Genomic DNA, 24,668 nt, shown 5'->3' with positions numbered 1-24,668 from the left:
TGCATTGAGCATCTGTCCCCTGGTGGTCAGTGCATGTCATAGCAACCAATCAATGAGTCATTTGGTCACTTAGGAATATATATATAAAAATATAAAAATATATAAAAATATAAAAATAGCTTTAAACTTTACTGATTTTTCCATTTAATACATCTAAGATGAAAGCTCACATTCATAAAAACTTCAGAGAAAAAAATTCTGAGAACAGAATTACAAGTTGGATACAAAATCCTCAACTCATAGCAATTACTAGAAGGCAACAGACTTTATTTTTATTTTTAAATGATATCCATGCACAAAGTTTGACATAAGTCAGGAAAGGTCAAATCTTAGAAACTGAGAGGTAACTTTCACTTCATTTTTATAGTTTATTTGGTCCTTTTCTCCTAAAAATGTATAATTTATTTTATCATATCTTTTATATGCTATTAAAATGTTATTTTAAAAAGTATTACCAGTTTATAGTTATTTTATGAGAAATCCAGTACACACACTCCCACCCCTGGCCCAGACGTTACTGATAGTCACATATCTAGTGTAATCGGCTGAGAAATAAAACAATTCTTCTATTTGACAAATGCCCAAAGTTAACGTCTCTTTCAGGTTATTTTAAAAAGTGTCTACAGACATGAACACTTTTGTCGTTATCTATTACACAGTCAAGACATACCTTTGGAATTTAATATCTGATAACTGAATTATAGAAATTTTTTTTTAAGTACCCATTACATTTATTCCATCACTCTCATGTTTTCTGATAAGCTTTGGTTTAAGGCTTCCATACATGCAAATCTACTTTCTAGGGGCTCTCTTCAGTATGAATTTTATAATGATTAGTAAGAGATGACCTGTGGTTGAAAAGTTTCCCACATGTAGTACATTCATAAGGTTTCTCTCCAGTATGAATTCTTTGATGAGCGATACGTGATGAGCTTTGTCTAAAAGTCTTCCCACATGTATTACATTTAAAGGGTTTCTCTCCTGTATGAATCCTCCGATGTTGAATAAGAGCTGAACTTTGGCCAAAAGATATCCCACATTCCTCACATCGATATGGTTTTTCTCCAGTATGAATTCTCTGATGATTACTAAGGGATGAGTTACACCGAAATGTTTTTCCACACTCATTACATTTATAGGGTCTTTCTCCAGTATGCATTCTCTGATGTTGAATGAGAGCTGAACTTTGTCTGAAGGCTTTCCCACACACTTTACATTTACATGGTTTCTCTCCAGTATGAATTCTTTCATGAATAATAAGTGTTGAGTGGGAACTTAAGGCTTTACCACATTCATTACAATTATAAAACTTCTCACCAGTATGAATTATTCGGTGTCTATTAAGTCGTGAAATAGAAGTGAAGCCTTTTCCACATTCATTACATCTATAGGGTTTTTCTCCAGTGTGAATTCTCTCATGTTGAATAAGAGATGCACTCTGACTAAAGGCTCTCCCACATTCACTACATTTAAAAGGTTTCTCTCCTGTGTGAATTCTCTGATGATAACGAAGAGATGAGCTAGACTTAAATGTGTTACCACATTCATTACATAAATAGGACTTCTTCCTGGAATTAATTCTCTGACACCCAGGAAGGGATGTGCTGCAACTAGATGATTTCCTACCTGGGTTATATTTACAGGGGTTTTCTCTAGCATGAATTTTTTGATGTATGAAAAGGCCTGACCTTTGACTGAAAGACTTACCACATTCTTTACATCTATAGGATTTCTCCACAGTATGTGTTCTTAGATGTTTATAGAGGGATGTACTAAGAGTAAAGGCTTTCCCACATTCTTTACATACATAGGGTTTCTCTCCAGTATGGGTTATTTGATGTTGAATAAGAGCTGAACTTTGGTTAAATGCTTTTGAACATTCTTTACATTTAAATAATTTCTCTCCACTATGGTTTTTCTCATGTTTACGAAGAGATGAAGTGTTAATAAAGGTTTTCTCACATATACTACATTTATAGCGTTTCTCTGTTGTGTTGATTTTTGGTTGATTAATTACATTTAAATTCTGCTTGAAGCTATTTCCTTGTATTTCACATTTTGGTAGTGTTCTTTCTCTAGGAACCACCTGCTTCCTAATAAGGACTGACTTTGGGCTAAGGTTTTGGCCAAATTCAGTATTTTTATGTCTTCTTTCTACAGTAAGAATATTTTTGTGAGTGACTGAAAATATGTGAACACTTCCTTTTTTCTTCTGTTTTTTCTCTAATCTGTCTTCATATATGCAGGTTTTTTCTGATTTGAAGATCCAGGGTCCATTCCTTTTGGATCTTTTCATTATCAACTCCTGAATTAAAGAATCTTGAGTTTGAGTTGACTTTGTGGTTTTATGACTGCTCTTCCATCCTGGAGGGGGGAAAAAACAAACTGAAGATGTTTCATATGATACAGCTTTTGGCTACAGAGACAAAATGTATAGAATAAATAAACATTGATTATCTTTAAATAAGGTCTTGGTATCTGCCCAAAAAATAGTAAGAAAAAATTTAGATTTAAGCAGTATAGGAAAATAACCAATAAGAGCGGAAGTATTTGGATAGAAAAAAATAATTTTAAAAAACACATTTAAGATGGTGAGTATAGAGTGACTAAGAGAATTGAGAAATGGAGAATGGAGAATGAAGAATGGAGAAAAGAAGAATATGAATTAGAAAAGGTATCTGGGATCAGAATCTAAAGCCCATGATAGATTATAAAGCCTATGATAGTCCTAAATTATCTTCATGACATTTCTCTTCTTTATGTAATCATTCCTAACCTGGAAAGTCTTCCTCCATTTCCCTCATGCCAAATTCCTTTGTATCCTTTAGATTCAATTAAAAATAAACTCTTCCTGAGTCTTTTCTTGACTCAATTGTCATATTCCATTCCCATTATTATAGACCATTCCACAGTGTTTTAAAAATTATATATATATATATATATATATATATATATATATATATATATATATAACTTTCCTTTTTCCCCATAAGTGTTATTTACAATCAGATTAGCATACCCTATTAACCTCTAAATCTTCCTGAAGGCATATGAATTATATGCAAAATGTTTTTGCTGATCTTTCTTAATTACATATATATTCCAAATTTGAAAAATGCCAAATATTCTCATTTATTTATACATTATTTTCACACACAAACATGATTCAAATACTTATAGAAGTTGCCTTACAGATCAGTATATTACATGGGTGATGGGAGGGTTTCAGGGCCAATTCACATAAGAAGGCAGTTTCACAAATAGACCTGAAGCCAAAAGTCAAGTTAGGAAGCAGCCTTGCTCATGCACCAAGCATGAGATACTGCAAGCAAAGTAAAAAAGTCAAAGATCAAGAATAAAATAGGCATAAATATAAAAAGGGATGTGCACAGCCACCTTCCCTCTCTAATGCCTGTGCTGCCTCTAGCTCATGGAACTCCAGTCAAAGGAGAAGGGGGGTAAGTAAAGAGTCTCTATACCATGGCTTGTACAAAGCAGACTACCTGCAAATCAAAGAAACTGGCTACCAAAGCTGCTCGAAAGAATGCTCCCTCTACTGGAGGAGTGAAGAAACCTCATTGTGCCGAAACCGGTTTGGCTCAGTGGATAGAGCATCAGCTTGGGGACTGAAAGGACCCGGGTTCGATTCCGGTCAAGGGAATGTACCTTGGTTGCGGGCATATCCCCAGTAGGGGGTGTGCAAGAGGCAGCTGATCAATGACTCTCTCTCATTGATGTTTCTAACTCTGTATCTCCCTCCCTTCCTCTCTGTAAAAAATCAATAAAATATATATTTTTTTAAAAAGAAACCTCATGGTTACAGGCCTGGTACTGTGATATCAGAAATCTACTAACCTGATTCACAAACTTCCCTTCCAGCATCTGGTGCGAGAAATTGCTCAGGACTTCAAAACAAACCTGTGTTTCCAGACTGCAGCTATGGGTGCTTTGCAGGAGGCAAGTGAGGCTGATCTGGGTGGCCTTTTTGAAGACACCAACCTGTGTGCTCTCCATACCAACGTGTAACAATTAGGCCAAAACATCCAGCTAGCATGCCGCATACCTGGAGAACATGCTTAAGAATCCACTATGATAGGAAACATTTTGTTATTTAAAAAAAAAAAATTATCTTCTTCCTTTTATTGGTAGTTCTGAATGTTAATTTTTTCCCCCCCATGGGGTCAAAAAGGTACCTAAGTATATGATTGCAAGTTGAAAATAGGGGACAGAAATCAGGTACTGGCAAATTTTCCATTTTTATTTGTGTGTGAATTTTTTTAATCTAAATGCAGGGACATAAAACATTAATGCAAGTCAAATGTTTCAGTGAACAAGTTTCAGCAGTTCAACTTTATAACAATATAAATAAACCTGTTAAATTTTTCTGGACAATGCCAGCATTTGGATTTTTTTTAAAAAACAAGTAAATTTCTTCTTGATGGCAACTAAATGGTGTTTGTAGCATTTTTATCATACAGATTCCATCCATTCAATATACTTTTCTAACTTAGTTGTCCTACATGCAAATACATGTTTTTAATGTTGTCTGTCTTCTGTGCTGTTCCTGTAAGTTTGCTATTAAAATACATTAAACGAAAAAAATATATACACACACATAATGTTAAAAAAACGGGGGGGGGGGGGGGACGGGACACTAATATGATAAAGTGGTAAAGAACAAACTGATTTCAATAAATATTAAAATTGGGTAAGAACACAATTCATTGAATATTAAATTTTGCCAGGGGAATGATTGTGCACATAGTTTGGCATTTTATTTTGGGCTAGAGGTAATCATATAAAAGGCTCCTTTGCATCTCATTTGAGATTCCCATCTTACATTCACTTTCATATGAATGTGTATATATTTCCTCTACTTGGTGAACATAATATATTCCACTTTCCTCCTTTCTTCTACCAGTATTCACTTCTCAGATTCATTCATGGATAACATTTCCTGTGCCCTCTTTAAAAACTAGTATTCCTTAGGCTTTGGGACTTTTTTTTTTTTTTTTCGATTTTTTTTTTTTTTCATTCTACATAGCCTCCTTGACTAATTTTATATGCACCCATATCTACTATTTATTGTAAGGGAACCAGGAGTTTTTTACTTCCTGCCAAACACCTTCCTAGTTCCTTCTCTCCATTTAAGTCTTGATAAATTAAATGATCAAATCTCAATACATTATTTGGGTAAAAGTATGAAAGGCAGTGACAAAAAATGAGGTAATTTCTTCAGTGACTATATTAGTCATTGGTTCTAGGTTTGGTATATGTGCTGAGAAGAAGATAGTAAGATTCTGCAATTCGAATTCTAGTTTATAATAAAGTTAGAGATCCTGCCTTAGGCCTGTACGTAAAGACTGCAGTTTTGTGACCAACACCTTTACTAGAACCCTGAGCATTTGGCATAGGTACTCAAATGGTATTTTGTTTCTCATGCTTTACTGTAGTCTCCCATAGTCTCTTAACTAGTCTCCCTGCTTCAAGTTTATACAACAACTCTCTACCAATTCAGTTCTACACTGTAGGCAGAGTCATCTTTCTAAAATCTATATCTTATCACGTTACAAACTTCCTTAGATCCACCAATTTATCTTTAATTGTTTATATATAAAGTCCTGAGTACTTAAGTGGTGATCAAGGTATTTCATGTTCTGACCTTTGTCTACCTGTCCTCATCTTCCTCCCCCGACTTCTTGTCAGGTATGCTGAGCTATATGCAGTTTCTGAAGCACTCCATGTTTTTTGTATTTCTTTATCTTTGCATGTGCTGCAAACATTCTTTCCATTAACAAATGGTTATTAACTGCCTACTATGGGCCAGGTAATGTTCTAGGGAAGGTGATGACTAGGAGTTCTGGAGCTTATACTTCAGTATGTGTGTGTGAGAGGCTGGGGAAAGTTGTGAAATGAAATGACAAACAGTAATTAAAAAAGCCATATGGATATGTGAAGGGCTTCCTAGGCAAAGGAAACAACAGCAAACACAAGTGTGGTGACTTCAGAAGAACAGCCAAGAGGCTGTGTACCTAGAATGCAGAGAGCAAGAGGGAAAATTGTAAATAAGACTAGAGCAACAGATAGGGCCAAGTCATATTAGGGCCTCATATGTTATAGTAAGGTCTTTGGAATTTTATTCTTAGCATGATAGAAAGCCACAGGAAAACTGCATGACCATACTCAAGTTGGCTAGTATGCAGAGAACAGACTGGTAGGGCACAAGTAGAAGCAGAAAAGAAATAAATCATGTAAAGACTACTGCAGTTATGTAGGTGAGAAAGGAGTGGAGGACAGATGACTGCATCAGGATCAACTATTAAAGAAGTGCTAATAGGACTGAACTTGCTGATGTGCTGTAGGATGGGTGCTGAGAGGGAATAAACAATCAAAATCACATCTTCCCCCTTGGAAGAGAGCCAGCCGAAGGCCTCCTTCCCACTCCCACTCCCCATAGTGAGGACACTCTCTACATACTGCCATGGAAATTTTCCATATCAAGTGAAAGGGCAGAATGATGTGTGTTGTGTACTATCACTGGAGTGGACAAAAGAAAGAGTATATTCAGGAATATTTGTTTATATATGCATGGAAGAGCTCTTCCAGCTACTGCTGCTTCAAGTCTGACTACAGTATCTTACACTTCACTTCTTGCTCACTCACCATTCGCTGGCTCTATTCTGGCTTCTGTCCGCACCACTACCCTTGCTAAGGCAACTATGCTCTCCATATGGCTAAGACAGATGCTCTTTCCAGGTCTCATCTAATTTCTTCTCAGCAGCATCTGATAATGAACCTTCTTTTCCTGGAGACATTCTCTTCCTAAGCTAGTGAAGCCGAACTTTCCTCCACGTTCTTCTCATTGTTCATCAACCTCACTTTCCTTGGTGGAATGCTCAGTCTCCTTTGTGCACTTACTTTACCTCCTCTTTGATCCTTAGAGTTCCTCAGGGTTTAATACTAAGCCCCTAAATCTTCTCACTCTACACTCTTTCCATGAGCCAGCTTTCATTAGAAACTTACACCTCATGCATGACTTCTCTACTCTCTACACCCATTTATACAACAACCTACTCCAAATAGCAATTTAAATGTCTCAAAGACACCTCAAATTCAACATGCCTAAAACTCAGTTCATGATTATTCCCTCCAATCTTTTCTTTTATATATATTTTATTGATTTTTTTACAGAGAGGAAGGGAGAGGGAGAAAGAGCTAGAAACATCGATGAGAGAGAAACATCAGCTGCCTCCTGCACCCCTCCCCCACACCGGGGATGTGCATGCAACCAAGGTATATGCACTTGACCAGATCAAACCTGGGACCATTGAGTTGCAGGCCGATGCTCTATCCACTGAGCCAAAACAGTTAGGGCTTGCTCCAATCTTTATAATCCTTCAGCTCTGTAAATGACACCAGTTCTGAATTAAACCTTTAAGAGGCATCATTAATATCTCTCCCTAATATCCCTCAGCTAATCGATTATCAAGAATTGTTTATTCACCCTGGCCGGTTTGGTTCAGTAGATAGAGTGTAGGCCTATGGACTGAAGGGTCCCAGGTTCGATTCCAGTCAAGGGCAGTATCTTGGTTTGGGGCACATCACCAGTAAGGTTTGTGCAGGAGGCAGCTAATCGATGTTTCTCTCTCATCTATGTTTCTAACTCTCTATCCTTCTCCCTTCCTCTCTGTAAAAAATCAATAAAATATATATATATATTTTAAAAATTGTTTATTCTATCATCTAAATATGCCTCGAAAACACTTATTTCTCCCAAGTTCTATTAATAACAATCCTACTATGAGCCTTTACTTCAATGTCAACTGACTTTCCCAAATTCCCTCTTATCACACACCTCCACTTGCTTTCCCTATGGTTTCATTTCTCTCTACCTTAACCTAATATGCCAGAGTTCCTCAAATTTAACTCAAAGGCTCTTTCTTGCTCTTCCTATAATCTGAACTCCATAAATTAAGTAAAATTCAGCCACTGTTTCAATTAGCCTACCTTGACCGGAATCTCCCAAATTTACATTTCACACCAAGTCTATATTCAAAGGGGTGGTACTCCAAATCTAAGAGACTATTTAAAATCTCTACTTGGATAATGAGGTCAATCAAAGACAACTATATTTAACACATCCAAAATCAAATTTATATCATCTCTCAACTCTGATCTTCCAGTGTCTCTAGCTCAGTGAATGCTGTCACTGTCCATCCCAAAACAAGCCACAAACCAAGCAAGCATCCTGGACAACTTAATCTCCATTTTCCATATCCAATCCACCTCCAAGTCCTGCTGCTTTTGTCTCCCAAAAGTCTCTGAAACTGGTTTGCTTCTTTCTGTCTCCACCAAGTCATTCATACATTCAGTAACTGGAAGTCTACTCTGACCAGGCACTGTTTTAAGTACTGGGGAAATGGGAACAAATAAAACAGACAACCCAGTATAAGGGCATTTACAATTCAAAGGAAGAGACAGATAATAAATATGTACTATTAGGCAGTGATAAGCACTCTCAGGAAAATAATGCATAATGAGGGAGAAAGAATGAGGAGAAAGGACCCAAGATGGCATCAAAATGGGTGGGAAGTTACACTGACCTTCCAGAACTACACTGGAATTACAACTAAAATACAGAACAACAACAACAAAAATACAGAACAAACAAGCTGAATAAGCAACTGAAGACTAGCTGAACAGGAGTCTTTTAACCAAGGACAGATAGAAGAAGCCACATAAAGATTGGTAGGAAGGGCTGAGATGGGAAAGTGTTAGCCTCACACCCATGTGCAGTGGCTAAAAATCCAGAGAGCTATCTCAGCTGCAAAGGTCTCCCCTGATTAAGTGGAGTCTTAACCCCTATTGGGCTAGCCAAGAGAGCCAAGAAAAGGAGCCCCAGCCGAAACTAGTTTGGCTCAGTGGAGCAGGGGTCTTCAAACTGCGGCCCGCGGGCCACATGCGGCCCGCAGAGGAGTCTGATCCGGCCCGCCAGGTTTTTTGGGCAGTGAGCTTAGCCGAGGTGTTACAGTAGGAATTAGTAGTTCATATAGTCCGGCCCTCCAGCTCTCTGAGGGACCGTGATCTGGCCCCCACTTTAAAAAGTTTGAGGACCCCTGGGATAGAGCGTCAGCCTGCGGACTGAAGGGTCCCAGGTTCAATTCCGGTCAAGGACATGTGCCTTGATTACCAGAGCATCTCCGATGGGGGGTGGAGGGGGAGGCAGCTGATCGATGTTTCTAACTCTCTCTCCCTCTCCCTTCCCCTCTGTAAAAAAGCAATAATTAATATATTTTGTTTTAATATTTTTTTTTTTTTTTTTTTTTTTTTTTTTTTTTTTTTTTTAAGAAAAGGAGCCCCTATAACTTTTGGCTATGAAAGACAGCAGGAATTCTGTCCACCAGGGAGAGACAGGAGTCTGCCAGAAACCCAGGCACCCTCTTAAAGGGCCAGCACACAAAATCTTGTTTGCAGACATTTCCTTGGGCTCTTGCAGAGGAAGGCTAAGAGTGGATGAGAGTTGTGTGAGGAGAGATGGAGTTGTGTGGCTCTGGGAAAAGAGCTGAAGGGAGAGCCAACAGGGTCCCTGTGCTGACTTCCTCTCCTACACTGCCAACAGACACCATCTATCTTGGGTTGAACACTTCCCTGCATCCGGCATCAGCCTGGAGGAAAGCAATAGTTCCTCCCACCTACCTCCCTCTCATCCCACCCTCTGGAGCTCATGCCCAGTGGAGGAGTCAGCTGCCCAGGCCTGGGATGTGTGTATGGGCAGACCCAGGGAGTGTCAGAGACTGAGTTTGAGATCCACTACCCCCCTCTCTGCATTCCTGGAGGCCCACCCTTCGGAGCTCAGGCTCTCAACAAGGACAGGGCAGAATCTGGGACAGACTGACTGTGTGGCTCTAGGAAGGGGGCATATGTCCCCCGCACACCTGGCAGGTGCAGAGCCCTCTCTTAGTTTGGGCCCAATAAACTCTGCTGCCCTCCCCAATGACTCCCTTACACCAGCCCCATCCTGAAGGTCAGTGGGCACCTGGTGGGTGGCCACTGGCCACAGTGTACCCCAGGGCTTTTGCTGAATGTCCTCAGGCCAGCACTGGCACCAAGTCCGAATCTGTATCAGTGTGGTAAACACCCCTCACCACTATCTGGTGACTCACTGAGAAGCTACCTCTGAAACTCCCACACTTTCTGACACTAAGCCAAGCAGGCAGAAGCAGGCAGGGGCTAATCTCAGGGTGATTGAGATTTGCACCCTGTTAGGTTAGCTCAGTGCTAGTAAAAGCTGGCCTCGGTGTGTAACTTGGCCTTCCTGCATGCACCCAGCCCAGCGGAGGCAGCCCAAACCTGTGCATCACTTTGCAGTTCCTAACAGGTTGCCTAGGGCCAGTCACAAGTAGTGTCAGACACTGACCCACATGAGTCCCTTTCAAGAGACCCACCACCAATACACCCACTGCCAGGCTTCAGACAACATCGAAACAGGATCCCATTAGCTCAACAAGTACATCCAAAGGGAGAGCTAGCAGGAACCAGACCATCCTGAGGAGAGTTCTGCTTCATGTGGTCAGCACCCACAGTGCCTTGCACGCTGTGGTCAAAGTCAGTCCTCACAGTCAGCCAGCTTGAGAGTTGACCCCATGTAGGGGACATTCCTAGAGCACCCAGCTCAGATGGTCAGGGAGACTGCGTCACTAGGTCTCAGGACACCTACTTGGTGATGCTACCCTACCAAGGCTGGCAGACAGCAACCGCCTCGCGCCTCACTCCCGTCTGCGCACGCTGGCCTCCTTTCTCTGGAAGCTCACATGTGCCCCCTCTGATGTCTGGAATACTGGTCCCCATCCTCAGATCCGCCCTTCCTCAGGGAAGCCTTTGCCAACACCGCTTCCTCCCAGTCTACATTCTCAGCATTCTGGATCCTTCCCAGGAGGTCCTGGCCATTCCACACCCTGTGCGCACTCAGCTCATGGACACTTGTCTCCCTACTCGACAGCAAGCTCCACCAGCACAATCTGTGTCCTTCTGTCCCCAAGTCCCACCCCAGCAGCCTCTCCCATTCCTCTCCTGATTCTTCTCTCTAACCCACCTCATAAATGTCAAGATTTCATGGGACTCTGTCCTTTGCTCTGTCCCCTCACTTGGTCAGCTCAAGGCTTCAAATGCCACCTTTGTACCAAGAGCTCCCTGACCTCCCTCAGTCCCAATCCCATACACCTTACACAGCTCTAGTACAGCTCTCCATGGGAGAACTCTACTAGAAGAAGAACCTTCCACAGCTCTTCTTGCTGCAACAGGGAGATCACTTTTGGTTTGGAAAATAGGAGCCCTGTTCAGACAAAAAAAAGAAAGAAAGAAAGACTTGGTTTTGTTTTGACACAAAGAGGCAGCTCAGATCTGAGGGGAAACTTTGGGGGGGAGGGAGGGGGTACAAAAGCTTCTGTGGGGTTTTCAAGTTGTGCCCACACGATGTGAGAGGTGTGCTAGGAAAAAGGAAGGGACTTGTATCACACGACTAAGTAATAATTAGTTGTACATTAGGGAAATAGGAAGCTCGTGTCTGGGTCCTTGGTGTCCATGGGAGAGCTCTACTAGAGTACCTCACTCACATCTCAAATGAAACCAATCCACACTAAATCTGTCCTGTTCCCGTAACAATCAGCCCCTCCTCTTCCCTGCTGAACCCCACTGCACAAGCCTTCATCCCTATTTATGTCTTGCCTACATTATATAATGGTCTCCAGAAACCTCCTATACCCAGTTCTGCTTCACTTTAAACCTATCCCCTGCAATGCTTCCAAAATCACTGTTTTTAATTTCAAATTACTAATGAATTATTCTCCATGTGAAAAATCAAAAGATTACATATAAATAACGTCTCCTTTCATCCCACCCATTCTGGACCCCATTCCAAACTTACTATTACCAGCTAAGCTGTGCCCCTAACTTCTCTATATATTACACCTTAGACAAACGCCCATGTAATTTTCTTTAAACATAAGTGAGACACATGACATCAATGCCCCTGAACTTGCTTCAGTCCTTAACTTGACTTGGAGGGAGCTCTGTGCACGGCAGGTGCTCTTTCTGGCCATATGCTCCTTCAGCGGGACTTTACTGAAGGACATTACATTGTTTCTGATTCAGACCAATGTTTCTAAAATGTCAATGGCCACAGAATTCTTCTGCCTAAAATCCTCTGCAGTCACCCATCAAGCAGTTCACATCCCTAAGAAGTGTACCAAAGCACTTTATAATGGGGCCCAATCCAATTTTCCAAAATCGTTCCCTTCATCTCCTTTCCCCATGCACATACCGAGCCTTACATACACCACGTTAGTTGAATGAACACGAGGACACGGTCCTCCTCTGAAACAACAGGAAAGAATAAGAAAAGGTCCTGACTGATCCATTACGAAGTGATTAGCAGGGCAAAGGAGGAAGCTCATTTCTGGGTCCTCGGCATCCCTTCTCCACCACTTCTGAGAACCAAGAGCCCTGGAGAGCCTTTCCCGGCCATCCTCTGCAAGCCCTGCCATCCACCTATAACAGACCTTCGCCTGGTGGTTCCCGGGCACCTCAGCCCCACTCACCCAGAGAGAAGCCCCCAGGACGCTCTTCCTCCACCTTCCACGGCTCTTCTCCTTGCTGCAACAGGGAGATCACTTTTGGTTTGGAAAATAGGAGCCCTGTTCAGACAATAAAAGAAAGAAAGAAAAGACTTGGTTTTGTTTTGACACAAAGAGGCAGCTCAGATCTGAGGGGAAACTCGGGGGGTGGTACAAAAGCTTCTGTGGGGTCTTCAAGTTGTGCTCACACGATGTGAGAGGTGTGCTAGGAAAAAGGAAGGGACTTGTAGCACCTGACTAAGTAATAATTAGTTGTACATTAGGGAAATAGCATAAACATCAGCCTTGATTAATAGGGTGTTATTGGCTTCCTATAGAGATGAAATATGTTAAACGTATAGACTGAATTAAATTTGTAAACAGGTATTTATGGAAAGGATTATGTACCGAGTAGCTTGTTTAAAATGAGAAACACAATCTGACTCCCTTTAATGGTGGCAATAGTCAGCAAAGTATGCAAAATTGAGCCCACTGTCTAAGGATGCCCTTGAACAAAGAATGGCTGACAAAATAAAAGCAGAAAGTTAGAGAGACCACATGTGGCTCCCAAAGCTTAAAATATTTACTACTGGCCCTTTACAGAAAGTCTGCTGACCCCCGGAAAAGACAGGTAGGAAAGGCCAGTGATAGGTCCAGAGACTGGACAAACCCCTCTGCTGAGAGACGTGAAAACCAACCACAGAACAATTGGTGTGAGGAATAATGCCTTCACCCTAAAGAAAGTTCTAGTGTGTAATTATATACCAGGAGGGGCGACTATACCAGCTCCCCATTCCCATGGCCAACTCCATGCCTACAGGGGGAATGTGTTTTTAATTTACTTTTAGAGATAGCCCATAAGGACATTCTCACAGCAAACTCAGCAGAAATTTATTGGACAACCCATAGCACTTACCCAGGGAAGCAGGTGCTAAATTAGCTCAGTTTCTGAACTGGAAAAGAGAACTGGGAAAGGCAAGTGGTAGGTCAATGAAGAGGATGCTCCACTCCCTGCTGAGAGGTGAGCAACCAAACACAGAACCATGGTGATGGGAAATGGCGCCTCAGTGGGAGGGCATTTCTAATGTGGAACTGCAGGCTGTGCCTTCCCTGGGCAATTCAATGCCTATAGAAAGGGAAAGGTTTTCACTATTTATTTTTGGAAATCCAAAGTGTACAATCCTCAGGCAAAACTCAGCAAAAGTTTCTGATGACCCAGGGCTTTTATTCAGAGAAGCAAGTGCCGAGTTCCCCCATTTCTATAGGGAAATGTCCCTCTAGGGAAACTTCCTTACCCAGCGAGACCAGGTTATTGTAGTTTTCCAGCATCACATCCTGGTACAAGTGTCTCTGAGGAGAACGCAGCTTTCTCCACTCATCCTGCGTGAACAGCACAGCCACGTCCTTGAACGTCACTGACATCTGTAAAGACAAGCCATCCCAGCTCACCCAAGATACCCACCCGAGTGAAGAAGGTGGCAGTGGGGCGGTAGATGGGCTACTAGGAAATGCTTATTCAGAGATTTCCACAGACCACTCCTCGGGTTCTATTAATTTGCCACAGTGCTCACAGAACTGAGAAAAACAAGTTCCTTACAAGATTACCAGCTTATGATAACAGGATGAACCTCTGGAACAGTCAATGAGGAGAAGCACAGGGCAAGCTTTGGGGAAAGGGCGGGAGCTTCCCCCTCTGGGTGTGCCCCTCTCCTTTACTCTCCACATGTTCATTCACCAACCAGGCAGCTCTCAGAACCCTGTCCTTTGGGTTTGTATGGAGGCTTCATCACAAAGGCATAATGGGTTAAATCGCTGGCCATTACATGTACTCAACTGATTAACTCATTACAGGACTGAGTCAACCTCCAGCCTAAGACAGGCAGCGGGGTGGAAGGCTAAAGTTCCACCTTCTAGTCAGGGCTGGTTTCTCTGGCACCAGCTCCAACCTTAGGGCTTTCCTAAAGTCGCCTCATTAATACAAACTGGTGTGATTGAAAAGGGCCAGTTATGAATAACAAAACAAAGCCACTTCATCTTTATTGCTCTGAAGTTATTTTAGGTAAAACACCCACATATTACTAATCACTTAGGGAATTACAAGTGCTTTGGAAGCTATGTGCTAGGAACAGAGACAAAGACCAAACATATATTTTATATTATAAATCACAATATCATAGCTGCTCAGTGGTAGAGATGGAATTCCAACTCAGGTGGATGTCCAAGGTGCCACTCTTCACCTCTTCACCAAACTCCCTGTCAATACCTACTCACAGGTCAAGAAATAAATGATAATCCATATAAATGGAGATGGACAGTAGTGATTGCCACACAACGTGAATGTGCTTAATGCCACTGCATTATACATTCAAAAAGGGTTAAAGTGGTAAATTTTGTCACAATAAAAAAGTTTAAATGATAAAATACATACATATGTACATATAAACAAAGATACATAAAATTAATATTGAGGTATGCATACCAAAGAGCTAATGGTGATTATTTCAGATGTTGGGGTAAGAGTGTGCTTATTTTTATTTTTTGTTAATCCTCATCCAAGAATACTTTTCCATTCATCTTGTAGAGAGAATAGAAGAGGGAAAGACAGAAACATCAATGTGAGGGAAACACATCCATTGGTTGCCTCCTACACACATCCCAACCAGGGTTCGGGCCAGGGAGGAGCTTGCAACCAAGGTACGTGCCCCTGACCAGAATCAAACCCGGGACCCTTTAGCCCACAGGCTCTATTCACTGAGCCAAACTGGCTGGTGTAGGGTAAAAGTGATTTTAATTTATTCTTTATATATGCACTAGAGGCCCAGTGCACAAAATTCGTGCACAGGGGAAGGGGGGGGCCTCAGCCCAGCCTGCACCCTCTCCAATCCAGGACCATTCAGGGGTCTGCGCTGCGCTCTGAAGATCACCAGAGCAATGGCTGGACGATAACAGTGTGAACTTAGAGTCCACAAATACTTGGGTTTGAATTCAGGTTATTAACTTCTCTGGGCCCCAGTTTCCTTATGTGTAAAATGAGGAAAATATGTCCAGCTTGTGTTGCTCAGTGGTTGAGCAATGACCCATGAATCAGGAGGTCACAGTGTGATACCTAGTCAGGGCACTTGCCTGGGTTGTGGGCCAAATCCCCAGAAGGGGGATGTGTAGGAGGCAGTCAATCAATGATTCTCTCACATCACAGCTGTTTCTCTCTCTCCCTTTCCCTTCCTCTCTGAAATCAATATATTTTTTAAAACATAATAATAAAATAGGGATAATAACTGTTACACTGTTATGAGAGTGAGAACAAAGGTGAAGCCCTCAAGGCATTCCAGCAGCATTTCCTGTTATTATTAGATGAAGATGAGTAAAGAAAGGACAAGTATTTATGGGTCCTATGAACATTACATAATTCTAGAGGCTTGGTGCACAAATCCTTGCACCGGGCCTCTAGTATGCATACAAAATCTTTGGTTAATCTCTTCCCGCCCTTCCTCCTCCCCACTTCCCTCTGAGATTCATCAGTCTGTTCCATGTTTCCATGCCCCTGGTTTCCTCTCCTGCATTGAGCACCTGCCCCTTGGTAGTCAGTGCGTGTCATAGCTACTGGCTGGTGAGCCAGTTGGCCAGTAGCTTAGGCTTTTATACATAGACTATGTAACTACCTAGCAACATTAATGGTATTATTACTAGAAAAACATTGTTCAGCTACCATGATGATATTTTGCTAGGCCCTGCACTAAATATTTTGCATGCACTAGTTCATATGAGCCTCTCACTTAACCTATAAGGTAGGTACTTTTTGTTATTCCCATTTTACAGGTGAGGAAACTGACATACAGAGAGGTGAAACTATTTGCCCAAAGCCTAGAAATGACAACAGAGGACATGGGTTCAAACCTGGCCATCTGGCTCAAAAGCCCTACTTCCTAACCATGTACACACTGCCTCTCTACTACCAATATCCCATGAAACCCTCCCTGTGATTCTTCTCTCTGTCAGACCTCTCTGACTGTGTGCCCTCCAGCATGGCTATCTTTTGTTCAAGCACTGGCTCGCCATATGGGGCCCTCCCTCACTCACACACATAAAGATGAAAACTGCAGATCAAGATCAGTTTTTAAGAATGGAGAAGTACGGCACAAGATCAAAGTTAAGAGGGAGGTGGTGAAGGCCTGGGTCAGAGCTGGGTGGGTTAGCATGGGAGAAAATAGGGAACATATGAATACCTTCAACAATAAAGATTTAAAAAATAAACAAAGGTAAGAGAAAGAAAAAATTTAATACTATGGATTGCAGAGCCTGGGGAAGGTGTCCTGAGGATTCTGAGGGTGGAAAGAAAAAGAAAAGCATGACTGCCAAGGGCAGGGAGAGAGACGAAGGTGAGCGGGGAGGGTGACGGGGGTGAGCGGGGAGGGTGACGGGGGTGAGCGGGGAGGGAGACGGGGTGAGCGGGGAGGAGGGGGGGGGTGAGGGGGAAGGGAGACGGGGGTGAGGGGGGAGGGAGACGGGGGTGAGGGGGGAGGGAGACGGGGGTGAGGGGGGAGGGAGACGGGGGTGAGCGGGGAGGGAGACAGGGGTGAGCGGGGAGGGAGACCGGGGTGAGCGGGGAGGGAGACCGGGGTGAGGGGGGAGGGAGACGGGGGTGAGGGGGGAGGGAGACGGGGGTGAGCGGGGAGGGAGACAGGGGTGAGCGGGGAGGGAGACCGGGGTGAGCGGGGAGGGAGACCGGGGTGAGCGGGGAGGGAGACGGGGGTGAGCGGGGAGGGGGAGGGAGACGGGGGGTGAGCGGGGAGGGAGACCGGGGTGAGCGGGGAGGGAGACGGGGGTGAGCGGGGAGGGAGACGGGGGGTGAGCGGGGAGGGAGACCGGGGTGAGCGGGGAGGGAGACGGGGGTGAGCGGGGAGGGAGACGGGGGGGGGGTGAGCGGGGAGGGAGACCGGGGTGAGCGGGGAGGGAGAAGGGGGTGAGCGGGGAGGGAGACGGGGGTGAGCGGGGAGGGAGACGGGGAGGGAGAAGGGGGTGAGCGGGGAGGGAGACGGGGGGGGGGGGGTGAGAGGGGAGGGAGAAGGGGGTGAGCGGGGAGGGAGAAGGGGGTGAGCGGGGAGGGAGAAGGGGGTGAGCGGGAGGGAGACGGGGGGGGGGGGTGAGCGGGGAGGGAGACGGGGGGGGGGGGGGGGTGAGCGGGGAGGGAGAAGGGGGTGAGCGGGGAGGGAGAAGGGGGTGAGCGGGAGGGAGAAGGGGGTGAGCGGGAGGGAGACAGGGGTGAGCGGGGAGGGAGATGGAGGTGAGCGAGGAGGCAGGGCCAGGAAGGAACTCTGCCAAGTGAGACTTTTATTTGTTCTGTCCCCAATTGCGCTAAGACACAAGTTATCTGACCTGTCATATTAGTAATCATGTAGAGAATTGAAATTAATAAGAGTGTCTGTTAGGGAAAGAAAAGAGAACACCACACAAGGGTTGGGGGGAGATTCACTGCGCAGGTGGACCAGCTCTTCAATTAGGAAGACATGAGCTCCAAATCCTGGAGAAGACTGCATAGGTGGAGAACTTCAGTTCGAGGGAAACAGGAAACAAAAAAGAACAAACAAACAAGCATCTGTCCCCGAGACCTGAGATGCAGTGACTCACCTGAGAGCTTGCTCCCCTCGGCTCAGCAGCCATGTCCGCTTGCTGGGCTCTTCACCCCGAGGATGGGCAGCGTCTCCAGGAGGCTGAACTGAGAAAAGGGGCGCCAGGAGGGAGAAGCCCCTTCTATTTCCACCCTCAGACTCACCAGCTCTCAGATCCCTACACATGAGAATGACTCCGAGTGCCCTCCGAGAGGGGAGTCAGGGGGAGCGCGGGGCAGACTGGACCAGAGAGAGACCGGCCGCCCAGGTCAGGCCCCTTCTCCCCGGCTGGGGGACGAGGCCGAAGGCTGCCAGGCAGCGCCGTGTCATTCTGCCCCCGGCACCGCTGGCAGTTCTGCACCCCATTTTACAGGTCAGGGAAACTGAGGGCGGAGCGGGAGCGCTCGCCCCAATTCACAGCCGGCGAGGGCGACCCAGGACCCCGCCACGGCGCGCTCCGAACACCTCTCCAAACCTCACGGCGCGCGTGCGGCCACTTTCTCTCCCACAAGTTTCCCCACCGCACCGCCCCCTGCGGCAAAGTTATCCACATCCAGATACGGAGAGAAAACAGCTTCGGGAGGTGAACATCCCCCCCTGCGGCGCGCGGGCTGCTGTCGGAGGGGGGGGCACGGACACCGCAGCCTGGGGTCCAGGTCCTCCCTCCCGCGAAACCCGATCGCTCCGCGGCCTCCGCGAGGGCAGGGGCGACGGCGAGCGCAGGGAACCGCGTCCTCACGGCGGGGGCCGGGATCGCAGGGCCGGGCAGGTGGCGCCGGGCCGGTGGGAAGGAAGCCGGAGGGTGGCGGGGCCTCGGGCCCGAGGGGACGAAGTGCCGGACCTGCCGCGTTCCGGCGGCGTCTACGCGGTTCCCGGGGGCAGGCGAGGAGAGGCGGTGCCCGGCCCGGCCCACCAAGGCCCCGCGCGCCCCTCGGCCTGTGCGGCGCGTCCTCCCAGGGCCGCCGCCTCCCCCGCACCCACGGAGCCTCCGCGCTCACCTCCGCGCTTCGGGGCGCGCTCCGCGGGAGGGAGGCTCGGGAACCGCCCGGCCGGACCGCCGCCTCCAGCCCAGAGTCCGCCAGGGTCCGGCCGGGGAGGCCTCACTCCCACGCCGAAGGTCCAGCGCCCCGCGCAGGTCCGGCCGGGGCGGGCAGTCTCTCTAGGAAATGGAGCCCACGCAAGAACCGAGGGTTCTGGGAACTGTAGTCCTCAGAGCCTGTGTGCGCTCCTGGTCAGGAAAGGGAGGTTCCGGAGGCAGGGTCTTCTCTGTATCTGCATAAAGATGTAAGGCAGACAGACCACAGGCAGGACCAACTAACTTCTCCTTGTCATTCAAGGGAAGTACACGTGTGCCAACCCTGTTGTAGGCAGCTGGAAATGCGTCCTTGAGAAAAACAAAGGTTTGCTCTCCAGTACTCTTTGAGGAGGTAAAGAGCATACATAAGCCATGAACATAATTATATAACTTGTGTGGACAAAAAGGGTACACATATTAACCTGATTAGCTCAGGGGAGGCCTGCTTGGCAGCCTTACAAACTCAGAGACCTAAAGCAACCACAAAGGCTGGTCTGAAATTAAAACTTTTTAAATTAAAGAGCCGTTTATGTTGTGTAGTCATGTCCTAGGCCTGTATCTTCCCAGACAAAAGTCAATCTTTACCTTAACTGAACCTGTCCATTGTGTTTTTGCATCTACCAAAACATATTGTTGGAATGTCAAAGTAATTTTCCTTTTTCCAGACCTTCTCAAGGCACAGGTACTGCTCTGCAGAGATGCCCTCATTGTTATTGAGTTAATTGTTGACTGTTAACTATCCTGCACCCACCTATATAAGAAAGTATACATCTATCATTTTACTTTTCATCCAACAATCCAAGCTTTCTCCACTTTGATTTCTCCTTAATCAATTACTAATGGATTTCATGTAACCCACTTGTGTCTCCTCCTTTCATTGCAATGTATCAAACAAGGTGCATTCTCTCCAAGCATTATCTCAACCCATTGAAATTCTGCTTTCTGGCATTTGTTGATGATTTGGCTCAAATAAACTCACAAAAGGTTTGAGTGTCTCTTATGTTAGGGTTGCCGAAGGAGGAATGCACAAGGCAAAAAGGGGTAAAGAATATCAATTTACTAGGGGCCCAGTGCACGAATTCATGCACCTTGAAAGGAATTGTGGACCATGAGGCTGCAGTGGACACAGGAGTGGGTCTCAGCCTATCCTCCGTACCCCCACCCAGCCCCTCTCACCGTGGCCCCAGCCCCTTTTCTGCAGGCAGTCCCACTCCTGCTGCTACCACTCCCACAGACTTCTGGCGCCGACCCCACTTGCACCTGCTAACAACATGGCCGAGCAATTGGGGCTGGTGCCAGCAGTGGGTGCAAGAGCTGGGCAGGATTGTGGCTCACAGGAGCAAAGAATTTTCAGTAACCACCAGAGGTTCACAAGACAGTGACCCCTACTCACCTGCTCCACCATCCCACCTGTACCAATACCCACCATGTTCCACAAGCACCCCCTGGTGGTCAGCGCATGTCATAGTGACTGGTTGTTCAGTTGTTCCTCCATTTGGTCTATTTGGCATATTAGGGTTTTATATATATAGACTAGGTCATCTAGATACCCAGATGGGCTGAGTCCCAAAATGGCACCAGCACCCAAAGTTGGGAAGTCAGAGGTTTTTAAAGGACTTTAGGTGGGCTTTGTCTGGGCAGAGAATTCTCTGTGCAGGTCTGGATTCTAGGAAAGTCTGGAGGAAAGAGATAATGGTCTCAGCAAGTGGAACGTCTGCTGTGAAGTGGCCTAAAGGTCAGTTCTCAGTGAGGGACTAAATTCAATTATTTGATTGGTTCAGTAGCCATGTTTTTTGTCAAGTTTTAGCTACTAAAATCCCTGATAACATCTTACGTTGACACTTTTTAGATTAGAAGATAAGTGTTATGAGGGAAAGCAAAAATGTAGAATCAGTAGGGTGGCCCCTGCAGTCACAATGTGAGAATGGAGGGAAAAGTCCTAGGCAACATGGGAGGGTAGAGGCAGTCAGGTACTGAGAAACCAACTACAATTTTTAAAATTTTACTAGTTTCCATTTAAAAGGTTGATAATTTTTTTCTTAAGTAAAAGAAAAATGCACTTGATGCCAACCACGCAGAAACAAGTGGTTAACATTTTGGTGAACATCTTTTAACAGATCCCTGAACTACATATATTCATTATCAGTCAGTCACTACAGCTTTCATTTTAACAAAATGGAATATTGCAAATTGCAGTTGTAACTATCTTGGTTTTTTTTCTTCACTTAAGAATATGTCTTAATGATCCAAGATGGCAGCTTACATAAACACACTTAAACTGCTGCCGTGCACAAAAATTTCAAAACTACAGCTAAAAGACAAAACATCTATCACCCAGAACCACGGGAAAGCTGGCTGAAATGAAGCTCTACAACTAGCCTGAAAGGGAAAGGAGCATCCAAGGCACAAGCACAGAAAAACTGAGGTAAGGGGGGGGCTGGGGGGCGTGCGAAACAGGCTGGCAACGGCTCCCAGCTGGTGGAGAATCCAGGCTGGCAGCGGATCCCAGCTGGCGGAGGATCCTGGCTGGCGAAGGGCGTTGCTTTCTTCAACCCAAAGAGAGTCAGGCTTCCAATCTCAGTTTCTGGGGAGAAGCTAGATTGTCTGTCATCAGGGTGGAAAGTGAGGGTGGCTTGCTTGCAGAGCTGTGAGCAAGAATAATTGTTTGCTGTGCTGGGTGAGAGAAGCAGGAAGAGGTCAGAAGGCAGAAACAGCTGACTAGCAGCCATCACTGTTTGCCACATCCTAGCCTGTGATGCCCTGAGACTCCACCCCAAACAATCTACAAACACACCCAAGCTCCAAGCAGTAGCTTTTGCATATGAATGGCCTGCTCTATTGCAGTTTAACCTAGCAAACTTGCAACCTGGTACAGACAGCTCCAAAGCTTCCAAGCTCCTAGCAGGGAGGAGAGGACTGTGGTTCTCGCTGTAGCTCCTGCAGGGTGGCCTCAAACAGTAGCTGAATTGCACCCCATTGGAGATCCAGAAGCCAATGTATGTAATGGTCAGTGTGAGACACCAGATTTCAACTTCTTACATCCATAAGTGACACATTCAGGATGTGGACTCAGTGAGCACCAAAGCCCCACTGAAACAAGGCCTGCACCATAAGTGTGTCTCCAGTGCAGCAGTTATTCCATTATAGACACAGTGGGTCCTCACAGCCAATTGGCCTGGAGGTCAATTCCTCCCAGTGTACCAACAGCAATCAAGGCTTAACTACACCAAGACTTTGCACTCAGCCCACAATGGGGAGCAACCACCTCGGGTGATTGGGGAAGCTACTGGCCCCAATAGGTCACCGACCACACAAAGCCACTCCATCAACACAGGGAAGCAACCAAAATGAGGAGACACAGAAGCATGTCACAAATGTGAGAGATGGAGGAAAGTAAACTACTGGACAACCCAGAGTTAAGAATCACATTTATAAGGTTACTCAAGAATCTTCTAAAAACCGCTAAGAAACTTGAAGAGACCTTCAAGGACCTTAATGAGAATACAAAAAAAAAAAAAAAAAAAAAAAAAAGGAAAAGGACCAGTCAGAAATTAAGCATACACTGTCTGAAATGAAGAATATACAGAAACTCGCCGAAACCGGTTTGGCTCAGTGGATAGAACGTCGGCCTGCGGACTGAAGGGTCCCGGGTTCGATTCCAGTCAAGGGCATGTACCTTGGTTGTGGGCACATCCCCAATGGGGGGTGTGCAAGAGGCAGCTCTCTCTCATCGATATTTCTAACTCTCTATCCCTCTCTCTTCCTCTCTGTAAAAAAATAAATGAAATATATTTTTTTTAAAGTCCTGCTTTCTAAAAAAAATTTAAAAATTAAAAAAAGAATATACAGAAACTCAATTGTAGATCAACAAACCCCAAGAGTCAAACCAAAGATCTGGAATATGAGGAATCAAAAAACACCCAACCAGAGAAGCAGAAAGAAACAAGAATCCAAAAGTGTGAGGATAGTGTAAGGAGCCTCAGGGATGGCTTTAAGAGTACCAACATCCGGATTTTTGAGGTGCCAGAAGAAGAGAGAGAGCACGATATTGAAGGCCTATTGAAAAAAAATAATGACAGAAAACTTTCCTTACCTGGTGAAAGAAATAGACTTACAAGTCCAGGAAGTGCACAGAACCCCAAACAAGAGGAATCCAAAGAGTACCACACCAAGACACATCATAATTAAAATGCCAAGAGCAAAAGACAAAGAGAGAATATTGAAAGCAACAAGAGAAAAACAGTTAACTACCTACAAGGGATTTCCCATATGAATATCAGCTGATTTCTCAACAGAAACCATGCAGGCCAGACGGGAGTGGCAAGAAATATTCAAAGTGATGAATAGCAAGAACCTACAACCAAGATTACTCTACCCAGCAAAGCTATCATTCAGAATTGAAGGTCAGAGAAAGAGCTTCACAGATAAGAAAAAGCTAAAGGAGTTCATCATCACCAAACCAGGATTACATGAAATGTTGAAGGGTATTTTTTAAGAAGAGGAAGAAGAAGAAAAAGGTAAAGGTAAAAACTATGAACAACAAAAAGACATCAAATACATACCTACCAACAAGTGAATTTAAAAATTAAGTGAATAGAAAATCTGAAGAATAAAAAACAAAAAATGGAATATGTCTTAGACATTTACTTAAATTTTCCAATAAGTATTATTCCTCAGTCATGTTTTTTTAATGGATTCCGTTCATGCCATTTCACCTAATTAATTCTGTTGGTTAAATATTTTTAACTAAACTGAGTTCATTTATTAAAATACTAGAGGCCCAGTGCACTAAATTTGTGCGTGAGGGGGGTTTACCTCAGCCCAGCCTGCACCCTCTCCAATATGGGACCCCTCAAGGGATGTCCAACTGCCCGATTTAGGCCCGATCCCACTGGGCCTAAACGGGCAGTTGGACATCCCTCTCACAATCCAGGACTGCTGGCATCCAATTGCTTGCCTGCCTGCCTTCCTGATCTCCCCAAACAGCTTTTGCCTGCCAGCCTAATCACCCCCTAACCACTCCCCTGTCAGCCTGATTGATGCCTAACTGGTTCCCTGCCAGCCTGTTTGTCCCTAACTGCCCCCCCCCCTTGCAGGCCTGGTTACCCCTAACTGCCCTCCCCTACAGGCCTATTCCCCCCAACTGCTCTCTCCTGAAGGCCTCTTCCCCTCCAACTGCTCTTCCCTGCAGGCCTGGTCACCCTCAACTTCCCTCCTCTGCCAGTGTGGTCACCCCTAACTGCCCTCCCCTTCAGGCTTGATCACACCCAACTGCCCTCCCTTGCAGGCCTGGTCCATCCCAACTGCCCTCCTTTGCTGGCCATCTTGTGGTGTCCACTTGTGTCCACATGAGGGCAGGATATTTGACCACATGGG

General features: G+C 45.1%; 1 protein-coding gene across 7 annotated transcripts; it reads right to left on the bottom strand.

Moving 5' to 3' along the window:
* Nucleotides 1-250: 250 nt before the first annotated feature.
* Nucleotides 251-19,389, bottom strand: ZNF354A (zinc finger protein 354A). 7 transcript variants are annotated; one of them, XM_084885249.1, is made up of 6 exons: nt 19,216-19,388; nt 18,237-18,324; nt 13,907-14,033; nt 12,597-12,692; nt 3,397-3,503; nt 2,348-2,364 (listed from the first exon to the last, which is right to left on the bottom strand). In XM_084885249.1, exons 2-5 carry the CDS (start codon nt 18,267-18,269, stop codon nt 3,424-3,426), a joined length of 336 nt encoding a protein of 111 aa, XP_084741375.1. In that variant the 5' UTR covers nt 18,270-18,324; nt 19,216-19,388; the 3' UTR covers nt 2,348-2,364; nt 3,397-3,423. The 7 variants fall into 7 exon arrangements, with proteins under 7 accessions (XP_084741370.1, XP_084741371.1, XP_084741373.1 ...); XM_084885244.1 differs by lacking the exon at nt 3,397-3,503 and having other exon boundaries at nt 251-2,364; nt 19,216-19,387; XM_084885250.1 differs by lacking the exons at nt 2,348-2,364; nt 3,397-3,503 and adding an exon at nt 7,354-7,403 and having other exon boundaries at nt 19,216-19,387.
* Between the last annotated feature and the right edge of the window lie 5,279 nt (nt 19,390-24,668).

This window comes from Pipistrellus hanaki, assembly GCF_964339955.1.
Source record: "Pipistrellus hanaki genome assembly, chromosome: 5".
Lineage (NCBI taxonomy): Eukaryota > Metazoa > Chordata > Mammalia > Chiroptera > Vespertilionidae > Pipistrellus > Pipistrellus hanaki.
Note: the sequence above shows the minus strand (reverse complement) of the source record. Positions and strands in the feature narration are given on the sequence as shown.